This window comes from Drosophila bipectinata, chromosome 3L (genome assembly GCF_030179905.1).
Source record: "Drosophila bipectinata strain 14024-0381.07 chromosome 3L, DbipHiC1v2, whole genome shotgun sequence".
NCBI classification, from domain to species: domain Eukaryota; kingdom Metazoa; phylum Arthropoda; class Insecta; order Diptera; family Drosophilidae; genus Drosophila; species Drosophila bipectinata.
In genome coordinates, this window is record NC_091738.1 from 1,876,774 (window position 1) to 1,900,164 (window position 23,391).

A 23,391-nucleotide genomic window follows, 5' to 3' on the forward strand; every position below is an offset into this window, starting at 1 on the left:
CACTCAGAGTGGTTGCTCTTCGGCCCCAGCCAGAGAAAGCCGGAGCGTGTAGAAGAGAGTCCTCGGATATATTATGTCACACACGGACAAGCTCTCTTACGGCCATGTTGCGTCATCAATTGCTCACTCTTTGGCGGCTTTTCGGCGGGTCTCTCTTTTGAAAATTTTGCCGGCAAAACGTCAACTGTCAAAACAGGCGACGACGCCAACTAAAATGGGGTGGTGGGTGGTTGAGGTTGTGCCGTGGGGGGGTGGGGCCAGCCAAAAGGGAGAAGGGCGACAGGGGGGTGCTATTGCGGGTGCGGCTGTTAGTTTCGTAGTGGGCGTCATTTATCGTATGATGCGCATTTCCGGCGCCACTCAGAAGACAACAGACAGCACCAACAACTAAGCAACAAAATACAAAAAAACTAGAGACTGTTTTTTACAAAAATACAAAAATAGTTTAAAAGAATCTGTAAGAAAAATCCAAACAAAAATAATAAAAATACGTAAGCTCAAACATTAATATCAAAAGCTCTTAACTCCCCTCAAAAATTATAATAGTATAGGATAAAATATTATCTCTGTAAACATTTATACTCACCTACATATGCATAAACCCAAGTTTATGTTACGGAAGCTTCCCTGTAATCGACCATGTCTGCGTTTCATAAGTGTTGTTTGTCTCTTACACTTGGTTTTGTCATTTAACGCAAATTACGTATACGACGCGTTGACCTCATTTGGGCCGATCACCAAATGCAGTCGCCGACAAACTGGGCTTAAACAAATCTCTCTCATTCTCACTTTTCTCCCTCTCATTCGCCTTTTTCTCTTTTTGGATTCGCTTGGCTCGCATTTCAAGCTCAAGTTCAACGTTTTCCGTTGCCTGGTAGCTGCCATATTTTCAATTAACTACAAATACTAAATCACTTCATAAATATTTTCCTATTTTTGGCAAAAATACTATTAAAACAATTGCCAGAGATTAGCCGAGGCGTATACGTAATATGGGATACTATAAAATATCACGTATACGCACCAACAAGCTTTTGTTTATGTTTTGTGGGAAAAATTTTGGATATTTTAAAGCCGACTTCTCTATAATATGGAGTCTATATAATTATTTCTGTTTCACATAACTAATTCATCGTGCCTATACACAAAAATGGAAAAAAATCGAAAAATATTTTGTCTCAGGATTTTGACCACATTTTCAAGGGATCATGACGAAAAAAGGACAAAAAATCTAAAAAATATTTTGTCTCAGGATTTTGATGCAGAATGGTGGAGAATCGACGTAGAAATCGTTTAAGGTACTCCCCTTGAGAATCGGATGAGAATTGAGAAAGATATAGCCATCCCAGCCAAGATATAGCCATCCCAGAAGACCCTATAGGGGAAAACCCCATTTTCAAGGGATCCCATCACGAAAAATGGACAAAAAATCTAAAAAATATTTTGTCTCAGGATTTTGATGCAGAATGGTGGAGAATCGACGTAGAAATCGTTTAAGGTACTCCGCTTGACGATCGGATGAGAATTGGGAAAAATATAGCCATCCCAGAAGACCCTATAGGGGAAAACCCCATTTTCAAGGGATCCCATCACGAAAAATGGACAAAAAATTGAAAAAATATTTTGTCTCAGGATTTTGATGCAGAATGGTGGAGAATCGACGTAGAAATCGTTTAAGGTACTCCGCTTGACGATCGGATGAGAATTGGGAAAAATATAGCCATCCCAGTGGACCCTATAGGGGAAAACCCCATTTTCAAGGGATCCCATCACGAAAAATGGACAAAAAATTGAAAAAATATTTTGTCTCAGGATTTTGATGCAGAATGGTGGAGAATCGACGTAGAAATCGTTTAAGGTACTCCGCTTGAGAATCGGATGAGAATTGGGAAAGATATAGCCATCCCAGCCAAGATATAGCCATCCCAGTGGACCCTAAAGGGGAAAACCCCATTTTCAAGGGATCCCATCACGAAAAATGGACAAAAAATTGAAAAAATATTTTGTCTCAGGATTTTGATGCAGAATGGTGGAGAATCGACGTAGAAATCGTTTAAGGTACTCCGCTTGAGAATCGGATGAAAATTGAGAAAGATATAGCCATCCCAGTGGACCCTATAGGGAAAAACCCCATTTTCAAGGGATCCCATCACGAAAAATGGACAAAAAATCTAAAAAATATTTTGTCTCAGGATTTTGATGCAGAATGGTGGAGAATCGACGTAGAAATCGTTTAAGGTACTCCCCTTGAGAATCGGATGAAAATTGAGAAAGATATAGCCATCCCAGCCAAGATATAGCCATCCCAGAAGACCCTATAGGGGAAAACCCCATTTTCAAGGGATCCCATCACGAAAAATGGACAAAAAATTGAAAAAATATTTTGTCTCAGGATTTTGATGCAGAATGGTGGAGAATCGACGTAGAAATCGTTTAAGGTACTCCGCTTGACGATCGGATGAGAATTGGGAAAAATATAGCCATCCCAGTGGACCCAATAGGGGAAAACCCCATTTTCAAGGGATGGACAAAAACCCCATCACGAAAAATGGACAAAAAATCTAAAAAATATTTTGTTTCAGGATTTTGATGCAGAATGGTGGAGAATCGACGTAGAAATCGTTTAAGGTACTCCCCTTGAGAATCGGATGAGAATTGAGAAAAATATAGCCATCCCAGCCAAGATATAGCCATCCCAGTGGACCCTATAGGGGAAAACCCCATTTTCAAGGGATCCCATCACGAAAAATGGACAAAAAATCTAAAAAATATTTTGTCTCAGGATTTTGATGCAGAATGGTGGAGAATCGACGTAGAAATCGTTTAAGGTACTCCGCTTGACGATCGGATGAGAATTGGGAAAAATATAGCCATCCCAGTGGACCCTATAGGGGAAAACCCCATTTTCAAGGGATCCCATCACGAAAAATGGACAAAAAATCTAAAAAATATTTTGTTTCAGGATTTTGATGCAGAATGGTGGAGAATCGACGTAGAAATCGTTTAAGGTACTCCCCTTGAGAATCGGATGAGAATTGATAAAGATATAGCCATCCCAGCCAAGATATAGCCATCCCAGTGGACCCTATAGGGGAAAACCCCATTTTCAAGGGATCCCATCACGAAAAATGGACAAAAAATCTAAAAAATATTTTGTCTCAGGATTTTGATGCAGAATGGTGGAGAATCGACGTAGAAATCGTTTAAGGTACTCCGCTTGAGAATCGGATGAAAATTAAAAAAGAAATAGCCATCCCAGTGGACCCTAAAGGGGAAAACCCCATTTTCAAGGGATCCCATCACGAAAAATGGACAAAAAATTGAAAAAATATTTTGTCTCAGGATTTTGATGCAGAATGGTGGAGAATCGACGTAGAAATCGTTTAAGGTACTCCGCTTGAGAATCGGATGAAAATCGAGAAAGATATAGCCATCTTAGTGGACCCTATAGGGAAAAACCCCATTTTCAAGGGATCCCATCACGAAAAATGGACAAAAAATCTAAAAAATATTTTGTCTCAGGATTTTGATGCAGAATGGTGGAGAATCGACGTAGAAATCGTTTAAGGTACTCCGCTTGACGATCGGATGAGAATTGGGAAAAATGTAGCCATCCCAGTGGACCCTCTAGAGGAAAACCCCATTTTCAAGGGATACCGTGAATATATGTCTATCTTCGCGATCTTTGTTTCACAAATCTTTTCCTAACATTTGACGTAGGTATCACTGTTGTGTCACTTCAAAATTACGTATAAGACGCGTTGGCCTTATCTGGGGAGATCAACATATGCAGTTGCCAACCAACTTGGCTTAAACCCCGCTCTTTCTCTCTCTCTCTTTCGCCACACTCTTTCTCTTTCGATTTGCTTGGCTCGCATTTCAAGCTCAAGTTCAACGTTGTCCGTTGGCGGGTTGCCTGCATATTACCAGTTTCAAGCCGCTGTTGCCGCTTGCCATTAACATTTCGATTGCCCGCCCGTCGTTGTTAACGTTTTTTATTTTTTTTCCGTTTTATTTTTGCGCTTTCGTAAGTTTTTTGGGCAGTAGAAATATGCGAGGCGAGTGGGACCCGCGACTGTCTGGGCATTGCTCGCATTTGTTGCAACATTTCCCTATGGGGAAGTAATCGAAACGCTTCGCTTCGCCCCGGGTCTGGGTCTGGTTTAGATTGTTGGTTATGCAGCTCCCATCTCTCAATAGTAATCAACGGAAATTAGCTGCGAGTTTCATGTTTGAGGTGTTTATTTTGTAAGCAATATATGAGGAAATTAGTTTTAACGCTTTTTTGTTGGTTGGTTTGTTATGGTTTTTGTTTTTTTGCATAAGAAATATTTGTAGATAGTTGTCTTAGGTCTTGATGTTTGTTGAAGTTGGCAAGCAAATGACTGTTTTTTTTGGTTTATTAAATAAGTAATGAATGGAGACGGTAAAAGGTGAATGTCTTTTACGATAAGAAGGTTCGACTTTAATTTGAGTCTCAAAAAATGTAATGGGAAGAGGCAAAAATAACAAGACCTCATTTTAAAAACAGCTGAAAAATAATGTCAACAGCGGATATAAACACAACTCATAAAGCGATCGATTTTTTCCCACTTACCAATTATGCAATGATCGTGACTTGACCTCGAGTCCCTTCAAGAAATTGTATTCCAGTTGCATTCAAGGCCAGCCACTTTTTTTACCACAACCGTTCAGCCTAAAAGTAGGCAAGGAAATCAAAGAAAAAAAATCCCCTTTAAGTAAGCAATATCCTTCCAAAAATATAAAAGAAAACACCTTTTATTTTGCATTTATCGTTTCAAAATTTGTATCTAAACCTTTATTGTTTGTTCTTTTTGCAGTTTCTCATAAAACATATTACTCGCCGTCACTCTTCGAAGCAAGTTTCTCATCTAGATCTCACTTCGCATCGCTCGAAGTTCTTACAAATTAATCTTTTGTTTCGTTCTCGAATCAAAGCCCATAACGTAAACATAACTATACATATATTATCCTTTAACAAAATCTAGAAAAGAACTTAGTTTGAATGACCATCCTTGAACTTATACTTAATCGAGTTGAGAGTGTAAAACAATTAACAAATGAGTTCAGTTTATTTTCCTTTTCATAAATTAAAACTAATATCTGCAGCATCTCCAGCACTTGTGTTGAAATTTCTAAGTTTTCTCTTTAATTTTAATTTGGTTTTTGTATATATATCTAGGTACATGTTAGTGTCCTTGCTTAGGCTTTCATCTTGAAGTTTTAATTTAAATTTCCATTCGTATTTTTATTTTTTGTTTTGTGTTTTGCATGCTGCCAACAACAAATAGGCTGAGTTATTTTTGGATTTCTTATAGCATTGCTCGTATGCCGTAAGCTGATTTTGCTTTTCACTAAGTTTTTTGTTTATTTCCAAATGAGTTTTGCTTTCCTTTAGGCTTTACATTTTTTTAGCTTTGATCTAGTTTCCGTTTAAGCTTCAACTTAAGCTATTGCAGCTCTGTGTGGTTTATGCATTTTGTTTCAGCTTCCTGGCTTTCCGTATATAAAATTATTTGCATTTTGTTTCATTTTGCAAAATTCTCAAAATATAAGTAAAGGCTCTAAAACGCTTTTTAAGTTCTTTTTTTAGGGTTTTTGTTTTATTTAATTACTTTAGCTTGATTTCTTTTTTTGCAACAACTAACAATTTTTTGGATTTTTCGGTTTTTATTTTTACTACATTTAAATATTTTTATTTGTGGATTTTTTTCGGGGGATTTTTTATTGATTTAAAATTCAACAACATTTTTCGTCTTTAATAATATGTAAGAATATATTTTTATGTATATATATGTATATATAAGTTATGTATATGTGTATAATATTATGTATATAATTATATATAATAGCATTAATATGTTTCGCATTGCCATCGTTTCGCGCCGCCACATCCGTTTCGCTCGTTCGCTCTACTTTAACCCTTAATCACTAAAAACACTCAGCACTTGCCTTAACCCACTGTACTGCGACTCTACTGTACCTTACACGTTACGCCCTTAAGTTATCGCTTTGCTAATTCATTTTTTATCGGTTTTGTTTGTCTTTTTTTTGCTTTGCACTGCAACAATTTGTGTCTTTAGTTACTATGTTTAACCCTGCCTAACGATCGCCGATCCTGCCACTTCCGCTCGCTATTTAGTTGAGTGTACTAACTTATGTATACAACTAATACATATGTATAAGGTTTATATAAAAATCATCAACTACGAATTTATCTACAAAAGTTACTCATTTTTGTCGCATGCGTAATTCATTTAACTAATTCTCTTTGTATATAATATATATGTATATATTTTTACCGTTTAATGCTTATTGTGTATTAAACATAATTTCGTTAGCTTTCATTTTGTTTTTAATTTCTTGTTATGTTGACAAAAAATGTTTCTTACTTTTCAGTTTTATCGTCTTTTTTTGTTGCTACAAAGTCTACATTTTGTTACGGAACATTCTTATGCGAAAAACTAGATTTTAATTCTATCGAACCTAAAAAATGATCGGAAATAAAAAGAAACAACTACAACAAACTCGTTGCATAAAATATTTGTCTAATATCTGCAGGCCTTTGCTATTTTCCGTGTGGCTTGCTTTTGGCCTGGCGATTTCGCCGCCGGAAAGTAGGCTACAAAAGTTTGGATTCTCCCACTTCCGCTGATAACTTGTGTGGGTGTGTGTGTGAGTGTCTGTGTTACTGAATCTGTGTATTTTTTTGCCAAATAAACAAATATCAAGAAATATCTGCATTCGGTTTTGAACTTATTCTTTTTTATTCAACAATTTTCTACATAAACAAAAAATTGTCTACAAAAATTCAACTACAAACTACGGAAAACAATATGTATTAAAAATATACAAAACTACTCTTAACTAATTAGGGCTTTGTGTGTATGGGTGTGGGGGTGTCTGTCGGGAGGGGGAGGAGCCCAGGCCAAGTAAATAAGCAAAATATCGTTTTAATTTGTTTCACCTCTACGCGCAATTTACTCTTTGTTTGTCTTAGATATAAATATTTTTATATAAATATAACACTTTATTTTATTTCTGGTTTGTTGTACAAATATTTTTATAGCAATTGCTTGAATCTGCTTAGTTGTATAGTTAATGGGGTTTCAAGTCCGCTATTTGAGTTATCAATAAATCATTATCGTTATCGTATATACTTGTGTGTGAATTCGTTCAACAACCGAAGCTCAAAAATTCATATCATTTTGCAAAATGACACCCAACATTTTCCGTAGGTTTTCCTGGGTTACTTATTAGTGGGTTCCCTTTCATCATCAATATATATCTTTTGTTTTTGTGGTTGTTTTCTCTAGGTGGTCTCATAGCAGTGCAAAAGGCTTTTGGGATCGATTCGTTTGGGGTCTATATCTTGTTAGTCAAAACTAAATATTGGGGGGAGGGAGGGCATAAAAACTGAAGCTATCATTCAGGTGCAACCCGCATCCGTGGCTAAATATCTAGGTATATATTGCTATATAATGCTATATAATGTAAATTACTATATAATTTGTGTAGTTCTTGCATCTATCGTTAGGGTTAGTTTCGATTTCGGTTGCGGTTACGGTTACGGTTACGGCTTTAGGTTTTATTTCTTCAACTCTGTCTTGAGATCCTTGTTTGGTGTCTTAGATATTTACTAACAATGAGCTATATGTGGGGATTCGGGAAGCTATGGGGATGGGTCATAGAGATAGATAGATAGATAGATAGAAAGATGTAAGTAAAAGGAAAGAAAACAAAATGTAAACGAGGTTTCGATATTTAAAAGCAACGCTTAGATTTTATTATTACACACAAATTTATGTTGTTTGCTTTCTCATTTTTTGTTACTCATTCTCATTCGCCTCAATCATCAATCATCAATCTTTGCTTTGTGTTTCTGTTTTTGTTGGTTTTGCACATTTTTCCATAGAATAAATAAAACTTATTGAAATTTGTTAAGAAGAAGTGCTTAATGAACTTAATTAACTTTTCCATTTTTTAGTATTAGCTTCCATTCTCGTTTCTGAATATAAAATATAAATTTTGCTCTCGGTCTGTGATATTTTTTTTGCTTTTTCTCTTTCATATATTTTTTGTCTTAGTGTCTAGATAATTGTATGCAGGTAAGTGTAACTCAAATGTATAACAAATAATAATAATAATAATAATTATTAAACTTAACTAGTGCCAAATAGGTTTAAAAGTTTAAACTTTAAAGTAACATACTTATTTAATATTATGTAAAAACTTTTTATTTATCGTTTCTTTAAGATCTTGCAAATCACACCAAAAGAAATAGTTTTTTTCTCGTTATATAAAAATTAAACAAATAATATTTTTTACAAACTAAATAGGGGAAATTTTTAAGAAAAGTGGTGGTTGAGGGGGAGCAGCTGAAGGGGGGGTTAGTAATAGTAAGAAAAGGACCATCCTTTTCTGGCTTTCTTGCACTTGCTCGAACCATGACTGACTATGTCTGGGGTTAGTTCTGGGTCGGTTATTTTAGTATCAACAAATCAACAACGAAAACTATTTCACTTCTAGTTTAGCATTTATCTGTGTCTCTGTCTTGTCTGTCCGTCAGTTTCTCATAATTTTTTTTTAGGGTTTTCTGATATCTTTTTTTTTGTGTTTAGGTTTTTATAAAAATCATAGCTCACTTAAACTAACCAGCTGCCAAGTGCCCGGCAACTGAGGAGGGAAGTTCTTTGCTCATTTCTAAATGGTTTTCCTTAGCGTTTCTTTTTCATGTTTTTGTTGTTTTTTTTTTTGTGGGTTTTCATTTTGCAATTTTTTATACAAGATTTTTTTATGCTTTTTATTTTATATCTCCTCTCGAGTTAATTTGAAAAAAAGGCAACGAAATTATTTACAATATGAATTGGTTGTGTGTGTGTGGTTCCTTTCTCTAATCGCTAAAGCAAAACTTAACCGAAAACTAATTACAAAAAAATTAATAAATGTTAAAATAGTAGTAGTCGTAAGAAGTAAAAAGTAGTAGAAGTGTAAGAATAGGAAGAACTAAGGGCGAAAATGATGTAGAAAGTTGCAGGAGAAAGAGTGATCTGATCAGAAGAAAGACTGCGTAAAACTAGACTAAACAACTATCAAACAATTTAAAAGATAACAATTCTAGGCTTCGGGCTCTACAGGTGTTCGTGTGTTCTTTTCTTTGTTAGGATTCTCTGATTGCGCTCGGAAGAATGCTACGGTAAAGGCAAAAAGCTTCGGCTGCAGAGCTTCGGGGACTCTGCCAGTGAGACTTTCTTTTTTTTGGCTACTCTTTAAAAATGTTTCGTCTTCTTTTTTTTTTAGTTTCCATGTTTTTTTCTTCCAGTGTTTTTAGTTATTTTACTTTTTTAGCATTAAATAAATATTTAACCGGAGCTCGACACCGCCTTCGGGGTGTCTGTGAGGGTGTGCGGGTGTGTGTTTGCTTACTATTATACTTTGCATATATATTCAGATAGTGTAGGTTTTCATGTCTGCATTACTAAACATTATTAGTAGTTTTAGCATAATTACGATTATTGTAATTTTATCAATAGTTATTATTATTTAATTGTTGTGGTGTCCTCAGGCCAAGTCACAAAATTGTATTTATCATTACACATCTTGGAATTTCGATAGACGTGCACGCAAGTCCATGTTCTCCTGTTTCAACTGCTCCACCTCCTGATGTAATGTTGCATTCTATATAGAGATATATTTTTAGAGATTTTTTCAAGGAATGGATGCCAATAGATTTACTTACTTCCTTCTCCAAATAGCGTGCCCGCATCGCAATCTGGTTCTCCTTCTGGCGCCGGGCATCGCGGGATCGCTTGGCGGCAATGTTGTTCTTCCGGCGGCGGGCCCAGTACTTGTCGTCCTTGAGCTCATCTGGAACAAATTGCTTGCGTGACTTTTTGATCATCGGCTGCGGCTTGAGCTCCTCGTCGGAGAAGGCTCGGGTCCGCGGATCAAAGTCACGGCCCGAGGAGGCGAACGAAAATGCTGGAATATCAAATACTAAATGTTAACAATGTTTCACAGACTGTTCGTGCTAAATTAAAATCATAATCAAAATCAACCTCGAAACGGCAAACTCAAAAGTACTCTAATATCAACTGAATCTCTTTTTTTTTTTTTTGTTTTAATTAATTAAAAAATTGAAAAATTTGCACAAATTGGAATGGGAATCATTGGTGGAAGGACAACCATTCATTGTCGTTGTCCTTCGATGTGTGTCTCAATTAACATTTAGCATTTGATAAGACATTTGTGGGCAACTTAAATTAATTTATACACATCAACTATAATTTAAGTTAGAGGCAATGTCCATTCCATTTGTGTTTTAAATATATTTTAAATTTACAAAGTCAAAGAGTGTATAATAAATCAATTTAGAAATGAAAAGCCAACGAATTATGTGGTTTCCGCAAGGAGTTCCAAAGGAATCACTGATTTCTCTAACGATTTTAATCGAACAACTATCCGTAGATCGATACTCACTTGACTCGGCCGGCGATGGAGGATTTAGCGTGTCCGGACTAATGCAGTCGGACGGCGAGGGCGACCGCTCCCGCTTTGTGGTTATGTGGCCCAGGCCGAGGGAGAGGCCCGCCGCATGTCCCAGGGAGTCGGACCGGTGACCCAGGCCGCCCGAGTGACCCAGGTGTGTGCCGGGGAGGCCATCAGGTATATTGTTTTCCGACAGGAACTCGTCTAGGTCGGCATACTGCAAACGATTGGAGAAATGAAACCAAAATGAGAAACAAGGACACAGATCAGGACACGGGGTTAGTCACACGATCTCTGAGCTCTGATGATGAGAAGACACTTCTCGCACTATATAAGCAACCGATAACACTCAAGTTAACTGTTTCCGTGTGTGTGTTTTGTCATGACTGTACTCGCGGAGAGTGTGTATGTGGTGTGTGGTGTGTATTGTGTTTAATTTTGAGCTTGTGTGTGAAATTTTGACCGTTGGACATTGTTTATAAGGACGCAGCCACTACGCAGCGATGATAGAAATGATACTAACTTGTGTTACCTTGAGGTCGGCGTCGTAGGGCAGGGTCTTGTCCCACAGGTTGGGGCCCAGGAACGCCGTTTGCGCCTCGACATTCCAGATGTCGCCCTCCTCCTTGTACTTGTCATCTGGGCAGATGATTTCTTTGCTATTCGATGTGGATTTGCCTGGAAATGGACGGAAAAGGACGGAGAAATGCAATTCAATTAGTCACAATGGTCATTAACTGATTAGATTTGGGTCTATATAAATACTGAGGGCCCGATAAGATGGCCGAGACATTGCTGTTTGCTTTAAAAACTGGGTCAAGTACTCTCTACATTTCTCTATTATATAAACCGTAATAATTCTACTGGCTTTGCCTGGGAACTTCGCACCTTTACATGGCTCTGCCAGGTAAAAACTATTTCCGCAAAATTTCCGCCAAGCAGCTTTTTGGCCACAAAACGGGTTATAGCCAAACAAAAAGATACAAAAAAAGAAAAAAAAGAAAGAAACCAACAAACAAACAAATCACACACACAAAGCAAACAACGGCTAGAGGAAGCAGCGGACAGACAGCACACGAAAAGCGAAAGTGAAATTTTTACTGCAGCTTTCAAACTGATTTTTATCGCTTCCAGCAAAAAGAGCAACATTAAAAAAAAAGCAACACAGGCAACAGAAACAACAAGACAACCAAAATCACTCAAAAAGCTTTTAGCCCTAATGTAAGCTCTGCCGCGGCGCAGCAGCTGCTCTGCCGGCAATTGAGCCCGGCTTAGACGCTGCGCAGACGCAGCTGAGCATGATCTTTCGCTGCTTTCGTCGGCTCTGGCTCGGTCTCCTCGCTTCTTTGCTTTGATTTCTTCCACCAAAAACGAGTTTTCTGGCCACAGACAGTAACAGAAACCAGTTGCCGTCTTTGGTTTCTTCGGCTCGCAATAGTTTCCGCTTTCTTATTCACTCTCACTTTCATTTGCGAATGTTTTTTTTTTCTTTTCGCTTTTTTTTACAGTTGTTGCTACTGCCGCTTTTTGCATTACCGACTATTGCGAAATTTTATGCCATTTTGCGGCCTGGCTCTTTCTTCCTCCGGCCCGTCCGACCGACCGACACCAAACACATTTCTGGTCTGTGTGCAATGAAGTAATATCTTTTCATTTCGATGTGCTCACCAGGCCGCAAGTGAAATGCTCAAGTATCCATTTCTCCATCACAGTGTGAGTGTGAAGTAATATCTGCAGTTTGCTGGCGAAAATTGGGACTTGCAGATCTGCAACGGCATGCGGCATACGGGGCGTATGAGTAACGCGTGAACTTTTCCGTTCGGCGTTGGCTTTTGAATTTTTAACAAGACACTTGTTGGGTTGGAAGATTTATGCCAGCTTGGTAGTAGCGGTAAGCAGGCTTAGTACTAAATACCTGTTTAAGGTTTTTCCTAAAAGCGAGAAACTTTTGGAGCTTTCCTCTCAAAAAACTAGAAATCATGCAATAAATGTAAAAACATCTTAAAACAATAAAAAATATAACAAAAATTAACTAAAACAAAAACCAAATTACCGTTTGCTTTGCAAATGAAACCCAAAAATGGAGATTTCCTGCCTGGAAAACAGAAGAAACGAAAAAGAGAGATAGTAGAAAAGAAATACAATATTGATTCTTCCAAGAAACAAAAGAAAACATAAAAGAACAGGGCACAAACAAACATGACAAGAAACAAAAGTATGGGTTAAAAAATGAGGATCAGACACAGGGCCCTTCAAGGATGCAAATGAGTTACTTTTACTTTTATTTTATTGTCTTCGATCTGGGATCTGAATTTATTTCGTTTCGTCGCTTCACTTTCACTGTCATCATCGACATTGTTGATTTGTGTCTCGAGCAGCAGGAATCTGGTCGCAGGTTTTATTTTTAGAAGCCGACTCCAAAAACAGGAATTCAACTTAATCTTCTTCTGCCTTAGTTTCGATTTCAGTTTCAGTTTCTCTTGCCATTTTAAGTAGGTCAAGCAATTTTTTTTCTGTGTCATCTTTGGGGAGCCCTCGCACCTTTTTCGGTTTTTCGTTTTTATTTTTTTACCTTTTCTGGTTTCTGGTTGGGGGCATTTTTATCTTTTTCCCCCGTCGTTTTCTTTGTTCAGCCAACGAAATTTCTCATTTTTGGTAATTAAAATAATTTGCATAATTTTCGTGCGTTTTTGGTCTGTATTTCACTTTCATTAGAAAGAGATAGGAGGCATCAGCCAAAGACAGAGATAGAGCTAGAGAGAGTTCTCTGTCTTCGGGCCTACGACAACAAATTTATTGTTTCTCAGGTGAAAAGCTCTCGATTTTTTTTGGTCATAGTTTTTTTTTAATAGACCTGATAATAATATTATGCTTATTATTTTTTTTTTGTCAATTTTTGGCTTTGTGGTCTTTGTTGTGTTAATGGTCGGCCACAATTTTTAGTGGACCATGGTCTGTAGGTTTTTCAGAAATATGTATATAGTTTTTTTTTTTTTTTTGGGAATTAAACTTTCACTTTTTGCTTTTGTTTTGTAGTTTTTTTTAGGAGGTTTTTAGTATGAAATAGCTTAATATTTTGGTTGCTAGCGGTTTTAGTTTTTAGTGACAGTGATTTTGATGGATTGCGGTCGAGGAAGTCGGAAATGAGCTTTTCAGGAATTTTCAATTTTCCCAGATACTTCCCAAAAATCAATAATTGCCATAATTGAACTTGTATCTATATTGTTTATCACACATTGATTGATAAACCAATTAAGTTTCTTGATTTCATGCCACATCCGTCTCAGCTTCCAAAATGAAAGTGAGAGTGCTTGCAGCAGCCAGAAAACGAGTCTCGAGCTCCCAAAAAACTATCCCCAAATAATCAGTCCACTAACTGAAACCAGTTTCAGACAAAAAACACGCAAATCTCCCAGAATGAACGAGAGACGCTCTACGATTGACGACATTGAAGAATATTTATGAAAATTAATTCCACGCGAAAGTTTTTTGTGTGTGGGACCAGATCTAACACTCGAAATTATCATAACAATAATAATAAAATTGATAATAAAATCAATGAAGTGCAGGGATTTGCTATGCGAATAATGTATATATTTAAATTTTATAAAAAAAAAGAGCAATAAAAAATAAAGTAGAAAATAATGTTGTGGCGAAATTATGCAACTTTTTGCATTTGAGCCCACGAAAGACAAGTACAACAAAAAGAGCTTTGATTGCGCGCTGTCCGCCCCTTTCACCTGTCTTTCTCTTCCTCGCTCTCCCTCTTTCACCCGACCGACCAGGTAATTCTCTGCGCATGCGTCGCTGCCGGCGTCGATGGCGCAACTGTGACGGGTTTTTTGTTGTTTCTGCCGCTGCCTCTGCCGCTGCGCTTGAGTGCTTCGTTGTATTACATCGTTGTATGAACGCTATGTACATCGCACTCTTCTTTTTATGGTTTGTTGCCATTGCTTGTTGTTGTTTTTGTGTTGTTGTTGGTGAAGTGCAGAAAGTGTAACACTTTCGATTGTTGCGCTGTCTCTGCTTGGTTTTGTTGTTTTTTCTGTTTTTTCTCTGTGGCTTGGTGTGCATTGAATTCATTCCGTATTTGCGCTCATTTGCATTTTTTTTGTAAACTTTTTTTTATAGTTTTTAACTATTTTTAGTTTTTGTTTGTCTGTGTTTGTTTTATTTTTTCTATTTACTCTTTTTTTTGTGTGTGGAATTAATTATGTGTGGGAAAATGTAGTGTACATTTGATTTCCGGGTTGTTAGCATGAAAGGTTTTGGACTAGTACTTTTTTTTTTGGGCTGAGATTTTAAGAAAAGTTTATTTTCTCTAAACTTTTGCTTTAAATCTTCTTAGATTTTTCTAGAAAATATTAATCTAGTTGAAAGTAAAGTAGAGAAAAATATCTCGAATTCTGTACAGTTTCAATATTTTTTAGAGAACTACTGTATCATACATTGCAGAATATTGTATTTAAGATCATAAAAATAATAGTCAGATACATATATCTTTAAAATAAATAAGACACATATTTTTATGATTTTTTGATTAAATTTCATTATTAAATTAAATTGAAGCTTAGACCTATAGCATATCATATATTAGATCCATTTTATTATTTTAATTCCACAGTTTCCGCTTCTTTTTAAAACCTTAATAGTCACCGTGATCTCAAAATCCATCAAAAATCATGATAATGTATAGCCACCAATGTATCTGTAGCTCCAGCTGTGCCATTTAATTCTTCTACCATTTCTCCAAGACCGCATTTCTGAAGACTAGCTGCCTTAAATGCGATTTCCCTAACGGCGAATCACCGCTTTCTTTGTGATTACGAAATTGATGGAAAATTATGAAAGACAGCCGCATATAGCATGCGAGTAGCTTGATATTTTGCAATAGTTTAATTGGCCGGGGAGCTGGAAAAGCGGGGAAAGTGAAAAGGCCCAGACAGAGTCTGCGGCACACAATTCGCTACATGGCTTTTCCATTCAACCCATTAGCCCAATTTCGCTTGGATAGAAAGCCAAAGTAGTGCGGCAGCTGGAACGGTTGGCTAATTAGCAGAAATAAGGAAGCGAACCGATAATCATACCTATCGTATCGTGTTGGCCTGACTCTATCAAATTATAGACTCGGGCCGTATAAGCCACCAGCGACTAAAACACGAACAACCAGAGACATCGAAACCCAAATAAAAAAATGCCTCAAATATGCAGAGCACGCTCCAGAGGGGGAGAGGGGCGGGAGTGAGTGTAAGGAGGTAGGCGTGGTCGTAATCAAAACACAGTAAATTCAATCAAAGTGCTTCTGGTCTTTTTTTTTTTTGGTTTTTGCGACGACGTGTGAAACAGATCGCTCATACGCCTCGTGGTCCGCGCTGCGAGCCGAACCAAAAAGCTCTCTTTCGGCCACTTTCACTGATTCAAGTTTCTCACCTGGCCGCGTCGCGGCAATTCGCACGTTTTACCGTTGTACGAGCGGCGCATGTTGCGCAATCGCTGCAACCAGGCTTCGGTTTCGTGTGACTTTCAGTGTTTGTCGCCGCAAGGGGGGCTGTGGCGGGGTCCGGAGTGTGTGCCAAACAACAATAAATTGGCAACAATCTTGCGTTTGGCCAAGACGAGTAGCCACTAGGCGGGGAGCTTTGATTGAAATAACTGTAATACGTTGCATTTTGGCAGGCCGCCTATCTGGGTGAGTGTGTGACGCCTCGGGGTTTCCACTGCTCGGTAGTCGGTAGTGTCGGCAGTGGTATCCCCCTCGGACATGTTTCTACCGCCTCCAGCAGCTAGCTCCCCCCTTGGGAGATAAACCAAACGAAAGGAAGTCATGAATGCAGAGATTGAGGCGCCACAAGAAGCTCAAGTCTCGGGAAATATGAGGCTTCTTTTGAGGGGAAAATTTTGATAGGAAAATGTTTGAAATGTGAGTATTATAGAGGGGGAATATTATATTATTTGATAAAGAATATGACCTAACAGAGAACATATCTTATTCTTATTTCTTAATAAATATTTGAAGCTTAAACCGAATACTTAAAAGTAGATACTTTTAGGTATTATATCATACTCTTCTCTGTTCTTTAAATAAACTTTTCTAATAGTTATTATAATAATAACTAAAGTATCAATAAATGTGATACAATTAGGTATTATATTAAACCCTTCCCATAACAATATATACCCTTCTTGCCAGCTAAGCCCTTAAAATAAAATCTCCAACTATTTTAGATAATGAGAAAATATTAAACCAAAATCCCCCACTTTTAGCTCACACACATTGTTTTTGGCAACTTTCGAAATTGTTCATTTTTTGATTAAGATAAAATTATATTTATTTCCCACTCTTTTAAGCTGAACTGGAACCCTTCAACATATATTTTTTCTCTTTTTTTTTAAGAAGAGCCAACAGAGCCACAGAAAATATCAAAAAACTACCAAAAAAAAGAAAGAAATGAATTTAAAAACTGCCGAAAAAGTGAAAGTTAATTTTTGGTGATGTTGCTAAGCCGGCAGAGCAGCTGACAACGGCAATGTTGCTTGTGTTGTGGTTGTTGATGTTGCCTTTGTTGTTGTTTATATAGTAGTTATTGTTGTTGTTGTTTCTGTAAGCGTCGGCGTTTGCCTCAATGAAAGTAAAAACGCATTTTTCGGCAGCTAAAGACCAGCTTATGAATTTGATATTGTTGCCCCGGACACTTATAAATTATGCGGCGCAATGTCAAACAGAAATGGACAAAAAAAAACTGCCCTTTTGTTGCTTGTTTTGTGTTTATATTTTAATTTTTTTCTTATTTTTTTGGCAGATCAACTCTGGCCGATAACAACAAAAGGCCAAAAACGCCAAGATGCCGGAGCAAGCTTCTCTTAAATACACACTATTATAATAAAGACAAAAACAAAAAGTTGCCCGGAATATTTATATACAAAAATATATAGTATATATGTAGTGTAAGTATATGGAAAGCACCGAAAAGTCAGAAACGAAAGTTGTCTGGAAATGTCGCCGCGAACAACTTGTTGGTTTTTGGCCCTTGCCGAGAGCACGGCCTGGAGTCGAAAGCAAAAGTGATTGTGAAAAGCCAGCCAGAGTCCGAAAGGTTTGAAAGTTGAGATACTCGAGGCTCGAGTCTGGCTGCCTCCGCTGTAGCCTGCCACTTGGACTAACCTACCCCACGCGGAAATGTCAGATCAGAAAGCACTGAACCCATAGAGCAGCCACAGTCCACCAGGCAGGCACAGTCCACCCCCCTTGTCGTGTCGGTTGTCTCCTCAATTAGACAGACCCCAAATATAAAAGTGCCCATTTAGTGGTGCGGTTGGCCAATCGATTTAAGCTGACTTTGTCACCACATCAGGGTCGTTTCAGCCGGGCCTGGGATGGCCTGGGGGTGAGAATAATTAGCGACCCGTACAATCAATTCCCAGAGGTTCAGGGTAGCGACAAGGAAGTAGAGGAACTCGAAGGTCAAGAGCATCATGGGTTGAATAGGGGTTACTATCTTAAGGTTCTAGTTACAAAAAGTTAAGCCACTATATAGATGCTTTCTACCATAGTTTGGGGAAGCAACATCTATTCTTTATTAATATTAAGTTTATTAATATTATATAGAAGATATCCATATCTATACTTAAAACAGTATGTATATTTTTAAATATCTATCCATCTATGTATTTTAAAAGTCTTAAAACAACTTTATTTAATACTTCAATTATTTCTTTTACTTTTATGTCTTTTTTAAGTTAACAATTGTAAAGGCAATAAGCCAGGCTTTAATAGTCTTGCATAGCCATTCCCAAAAGGCCATTAATGTTAAATGCTTTCATTGCTTTCCAAAAAAAAACAAGTATAGCTATAGCTAATAGATACTTAGTCTTTTATAGACTCTTCTGTTTACATTCCTCATAAAAACCTTAAAACCATCATACATTATTATCCAGTTTCAAGCAGAAATACAAACATATTGAAAATCCATACCATTTAGATAGTTGGCGTGTTGCTTCCACAGTTGTTGCACCTGGAACTGGGTCCAGCGATTGTTGTCATCGCCAGTGCCATTATTATTATTATTGTTATTGTTGCTAGTATTATTGTTGTTGTTGTTGTTGTTGGCTGTGTTATTGTTGCTATTGTTGATTACACCCACTAGACTGTTGACCAAACTATTCTCGTGCGCCTGTTGTTGTTGCGCCACCGTTGAGGCGGTGTTCACTGTGGGCGTGGCATTGTTCGCTGCCGTGAGATTTGCATTTGGTGTGGCTGGATTGTTGTTGTTGTTGTTATTATTACTATTATTGTTGTTGTTGTTGTTGAGGGAGGCATGGTTATTGATTATAATATTGAGATTGTTGTGATTGAGTATGGTATTGTTGTTATTGTTGCTACTGTTGTTGCCACCATTGCTGTTGCTGTTCGCATGTTGCTGCTGTTGCTGTTGCAGGTTGTTGGCTGCCACAGCCACCACTGCAGCTGCCGCATTCACGTTCACATGGGCCAGATGCTGCAAATGATGCTGCAACAATTGCGTTGGCGGTGGCAAGCTGCCATTTGCAACATTGTTGCCGTTGCTGAGATTGTTGATCAGTTGCTGCTGTTGTTGCTGCTGCTGCTGCTGGTGTTGCATGCTGCCGCGCAGCAGATTGTTGTTGCAGTTGCCATTGAGATTGGGGTTGTTGTTGCTGGTATTGTTGCTGCCATTATTGCCATTGTTGTTGTTGCTGGCCAGCAAGTGTGGCAAGTGCAACGGCAAGCTGCTCAACGGTGGCAAGGCCGCTGTCTGCGACATGTTGCCCAGCAACTGTTGCTGCTGGTGTTGCTGCTGCTGCTGCTGTTGCTGCTGCTGGACATTCTGCAGCAGTTGCAGTTGATTTTGTTGATGTTGCAGGCCGTGCTGTTGCTGCTGCTGCTGCTGCTGTTGTTGTAGCGCCAATGCTGGCGGCGGCATTTGATAGTCCATTCTCATTGCTGAGATCACAACTTCCTCAACTCTTTCGGTTCAATTGCAAGTTACTTAATGCCTATATCACTCAGTAGTCCATGTTTAATGCTGCACGTCACTTTATTTTTGCTTCTGCCTGTCTGTCGACTTAATTAACAAGAAATTTGAAATGCGAATCGGATTCTAAATAGTAGCAGTTTGCAAAAGCTTTTATCGCACGAGCTGTTGCTGCGGTTGCTGCTTCTAATTGCTGCGATCACCCGCACAGCAGCAACATTAGCCCAAAACTACAACAATACCAACAACTATTGTGGCTAGAACGAGAGCAGCTTTAAGAGCGAGCTTACACTCACCCATACATCTACAATAAAGTACTCAGAATACTTTGGCTCGCTTTTTATTTCTATTTTTTTTTTGCATTTGCAATTTTTTTCTATTGTTTGTTTTGTTTGCTTTTTCTATTATTACGCTTCACTGTTGTTGTTATTGTTTTTGTTGCTACAATTTGTTGTCAACTATTCCGCGTACTGAGCGTCGTTTTGTTTTATTTGTCTATCTATCTATCTTTGAATGTATCTATGTATCTAAGTATCTAGTATGTGTGCGCTTGGCTGTGGGGCTGGGCCCTCGTTTTGTTAAGGGGTTCCGTTCTCGCTGTCCCGCTGCCCGCCTAGCTTCTGAATGAGAAAAGTTTGACCTTGACGGCGGGCTACAACAAAAAACTAAACAAAATGCTTTTTTTTTATATTTTTTCGCTATGCGTTTTTGCCATTTGTTAGCCTGATCGTCGCTATAGTGGCTGATATTGTTGCTGCTTTGGGCTATCTGTACTATATAGTATCCGATTCTTTCTTTTCTTTGATAAAAAATTCCAAATACTATTAGCATTTAGTTATCTTTCGATTAGGAATTCTCGGTATCTGTTTTATTTTTGATAAGAATTTGTCTATTCTATATTTATATATATTTTTTAAAGAGCTATTTCTCTAGGCAGACTTTTATTCGTTTTTTTTCTGTATTTTATGTATTTTAATTACTTTTTTGTGGGCAAACTTGTGGGCACTATGTATATTATATCTTTTTATATAAACTTTTTTTTCTTTTTTCTTATTTTTTGGCCAAAAATTCACGTTTTTTTATCAAACACTTCACAATACATTTTAATTCCAATGGAGATCTCCTGGTTAGGTGGGGTGACTGCTGGGTAGGCCTGCTCCTTTGGTCAGAAAATAACGGCGAATAAAGGAAACGAAAGTTCACAAGTTCGCACGAATTCGAAAGCGCCGTGCTAAAGACGAAGACACGCGTCGTATACGTATTTTTTTTATGGCTTTTCGGCTTGCAGTTGTGTTTGTGAGTGAGCGGGCGAACGGGTGAGTGGGGGGCTGGATGGTTGAATTTATTTTGTTTCGGTTTGGGGTATTCGGTTTTTGGTTTGTCAGTTTTGGTGGAGAGCCGTGAAACCGAACCGGTGCCGCCGGACTGCGAACGTTGAGTGAACGCGCGCGTCGCCAGCGCCATGCAACGCAGCTTCGCGCGCAGACCCCCATCAGCAGAGAAAAGCAGAGGAGGAAAGCAGCACCAGCAGCAGCGCAGACGAGGAAGGGAAAAAGCCAAACCCAGACCCCCAGACCCCACAGCTCAACGCTCAAGACGCTCAAAAATAAAAGCACACGAATTGGTGCCGAGGCGACTGCGCAGCCGGCGTCAGAGCCAAACTTGAAACCGAAAGCATGAAACCACTCTCTTTTCTCGCCACCCCGCCCCCCTCTTGTCCATCGCTTTTTTGCGCATTCCGCCTGTTTACTTTCTTTCGCGCAGCCTGCCAAAGTTCGTCGCTGCTTCTGCCAGCCACGCTTCGTGGGAGCTGCTCTGCCGCACGTCGGCGTCGACGTCAATGCGGAAGCAGATTTTCAACGGCCAGCGTCGCCGCCGGCAGCAGCAGCTCTGTTTTGAGTGTTTTAAGCCCCAAAAAGCTTTCGTTTCATTTGTTTGAGTGGATTTTGTTTAAGCTTCAGTGGGGGTTTCTTCATTTTTTGTAAATACATTTTTTGGATAGATTTTTAAATTTTAAGGGGCTTAAAATATTAAGTTTTTTTAATATTAAGACTATAAGATTTTAAGATATTTTTTTCAAACTAGTATTGAAGAATTTTCAAGATAGTTTTTATTTCAAGCAACCCTCATTTCTTTGCAACTTGAATATCTATACCCGGTACTTGTAGAATAGAATCCCCTTACAATCCATACTTCTTCATATCTTCCCATTTTCTCGATAAATGTTAGTCAATGAAACAAAGCACATTCTTACCAGCAAAATGTTTAGCAAAACATAAAAACAATCAATTTCACATGAAATTGCAATCGCAATCCAAAACACGATGCTTACCTGCAATGAAAGAATAAAGGGAAAAAATTGTTTAAAATTTGTTTACAATTTAATTTAATAATCTAGATTCTAGATTATAGAACACAGTGTGAATTAATAGAGTGATATTTGGTTTTGTCAAGGGTGGCGGAAATTTTCCAAGCATGGGGCATGGGGCCGCCCTCCCACCAGCACTGACACTTATCCATTTTAGCTTTTCCCGCTTCCCACACAGCCAATTTCATACAAATTATTCATTCTGCCTTTAAAAGGTCATTTCCAGTATTTTCAATAGCGAATTTCACCAGCAAAAAAAAATGAAAACAATCGAGAGTTTTTTAAAAGGGGGAGGTATGATTGTAAGCCACCCACACATTTCATTTTTCATTTTCCTGTTTTCATTTTCCATTTTCCATTTGGCAGGTGCATTTCCATATCATCTGCCATAAAAATCTCATCAGCCTAATTCCGAAATCTAATCAAACCAAATGCATCTCTTAGCGTTGACCAACTGAGGTCAGGTTTGTAGGAAAAAAAAGTGAAAAAATGGTGGCAAAGTCGCGCTTTTCAAAAGGATTTATGCCAACTGCACCGACAAAGTGGATCAAAAGGACAAGTAGGAAAAAATGGAGAGCCCCTTTGACAAGCGAAATGCCAAAAACACATGTATAATTGATATTAAATTTGCAATTTAACGGAAAATCTAATAATTTTCCAGTTCTAATTGGTGTTACGAACAGGGAAAAACAAACACTCCCGTAGAAAAATAAATTATACGAGAGCCTAGGGGGAGAGTCGTAAACTGATAAGATACTTGGGTGTATTGTGGGTAGAAACACTTAGCAGCACTGTGCTATTTGCCAAGAAATAATAATCTAGACAGTTTCGTTGAAACGCAGTTTGGCCTAGGTCGCAAATGATTTGTTTGATCGAAAAGGAAGTAAATGGGAATGAAAATAAAACTTAATTCCAAAGTTTAATAAAAATTCCCTTGCGGTAGGCAGAAGTTCTAAGGGATTGCCATTGCAACTGCAGTGGCAATCGTAGATACATTTTAATTTCAATTCAGGCCGACACAGACGTCATTCGGTATATATATCTCTGTATATATATATTTTTAAATGCTATAAAGTCACTCATTTGTACAGCTCACGTGTGCACGACAAGCTTTTCTTGGCATTTGCGACTCACAAGCTCCGAGTTCCGAGTCACTGACGTCGGATGATATCAGCCCTCGGGATGCAGATACACATTCTACAGACTCTTCCATATCGACACTTCTCCCTAGACTCTCAAATTCCCCTCGAAACAATCTCGAAAATAATTAAAATTCACACAACTGGTCATAGTCATACATCTAATCAGTTGTTTACTATTTTAATTTGAAGCGAGACTACAAAGGGCTACTTTAGGGACTTTGAACTTTAGGATTTTAAAGAAAATATATTTGAAACTTAAGAAGAAATATATAATAAATTGAATTGATTAATATAAACTACTAAAGAAAAATAATTAAAAATTCGAACTACCAATGAAATATAATTTGAAATTTGTGGGCCTATTTGAAGATCACATTCTGAA

At 38.0% G+C, this 23,391-nt stretch overlaps 1 protein-coding gene across 18 annotated transcripts in view; it reads right to left on the reverse strand.

The window, feature by feature from the left end:
- Positions 1–7,776: 7,776 nt before the first annotated feature.
- The window catches only part of Pdp1 (PAR-domain protein 1), a 38,838-nt gene continuing 23,223 nt past the window's right edge, over positions 7,777–23,391 (reverse strand). For 3 of the 18 annotated variants that reach the window (XM_070280069.1, XM_070280068.1, XM_070280067.1), the window contains 5 exons: positions 12,563–12,604; positions 11,033–11,187; positions 10,501–10,726; positions 9,761–10,017; positions 7,777–9,699 (listed from right to left, as the gene is read on the reverse strand). In XM_070280069.1, the coding sequence (XP_070136170.1) occupies positions 9,613–9,699; positions 9,761–10,017; positions 10,501–10,726; positions 11,033–11,187; positions 12,563–12,604 (767 nt within the window). In that variant the 3' untranslated portion in view covers positions 7,777–9,612. Of the gene's footprint in view, positions 9,700–9,760; positions 10,018–10,500; positions 10,727–11,032; positions 11,188–12,562; positions 12,605–18,481; positions 20,486–21,676; positions 21,832–23,391 lie in introns of those variants that run through there. The other 15 variants (XM_017242725.3, XM_070280071.1, XM_017242724.3 and 12 more) reach the window with 11 other exon arrangements.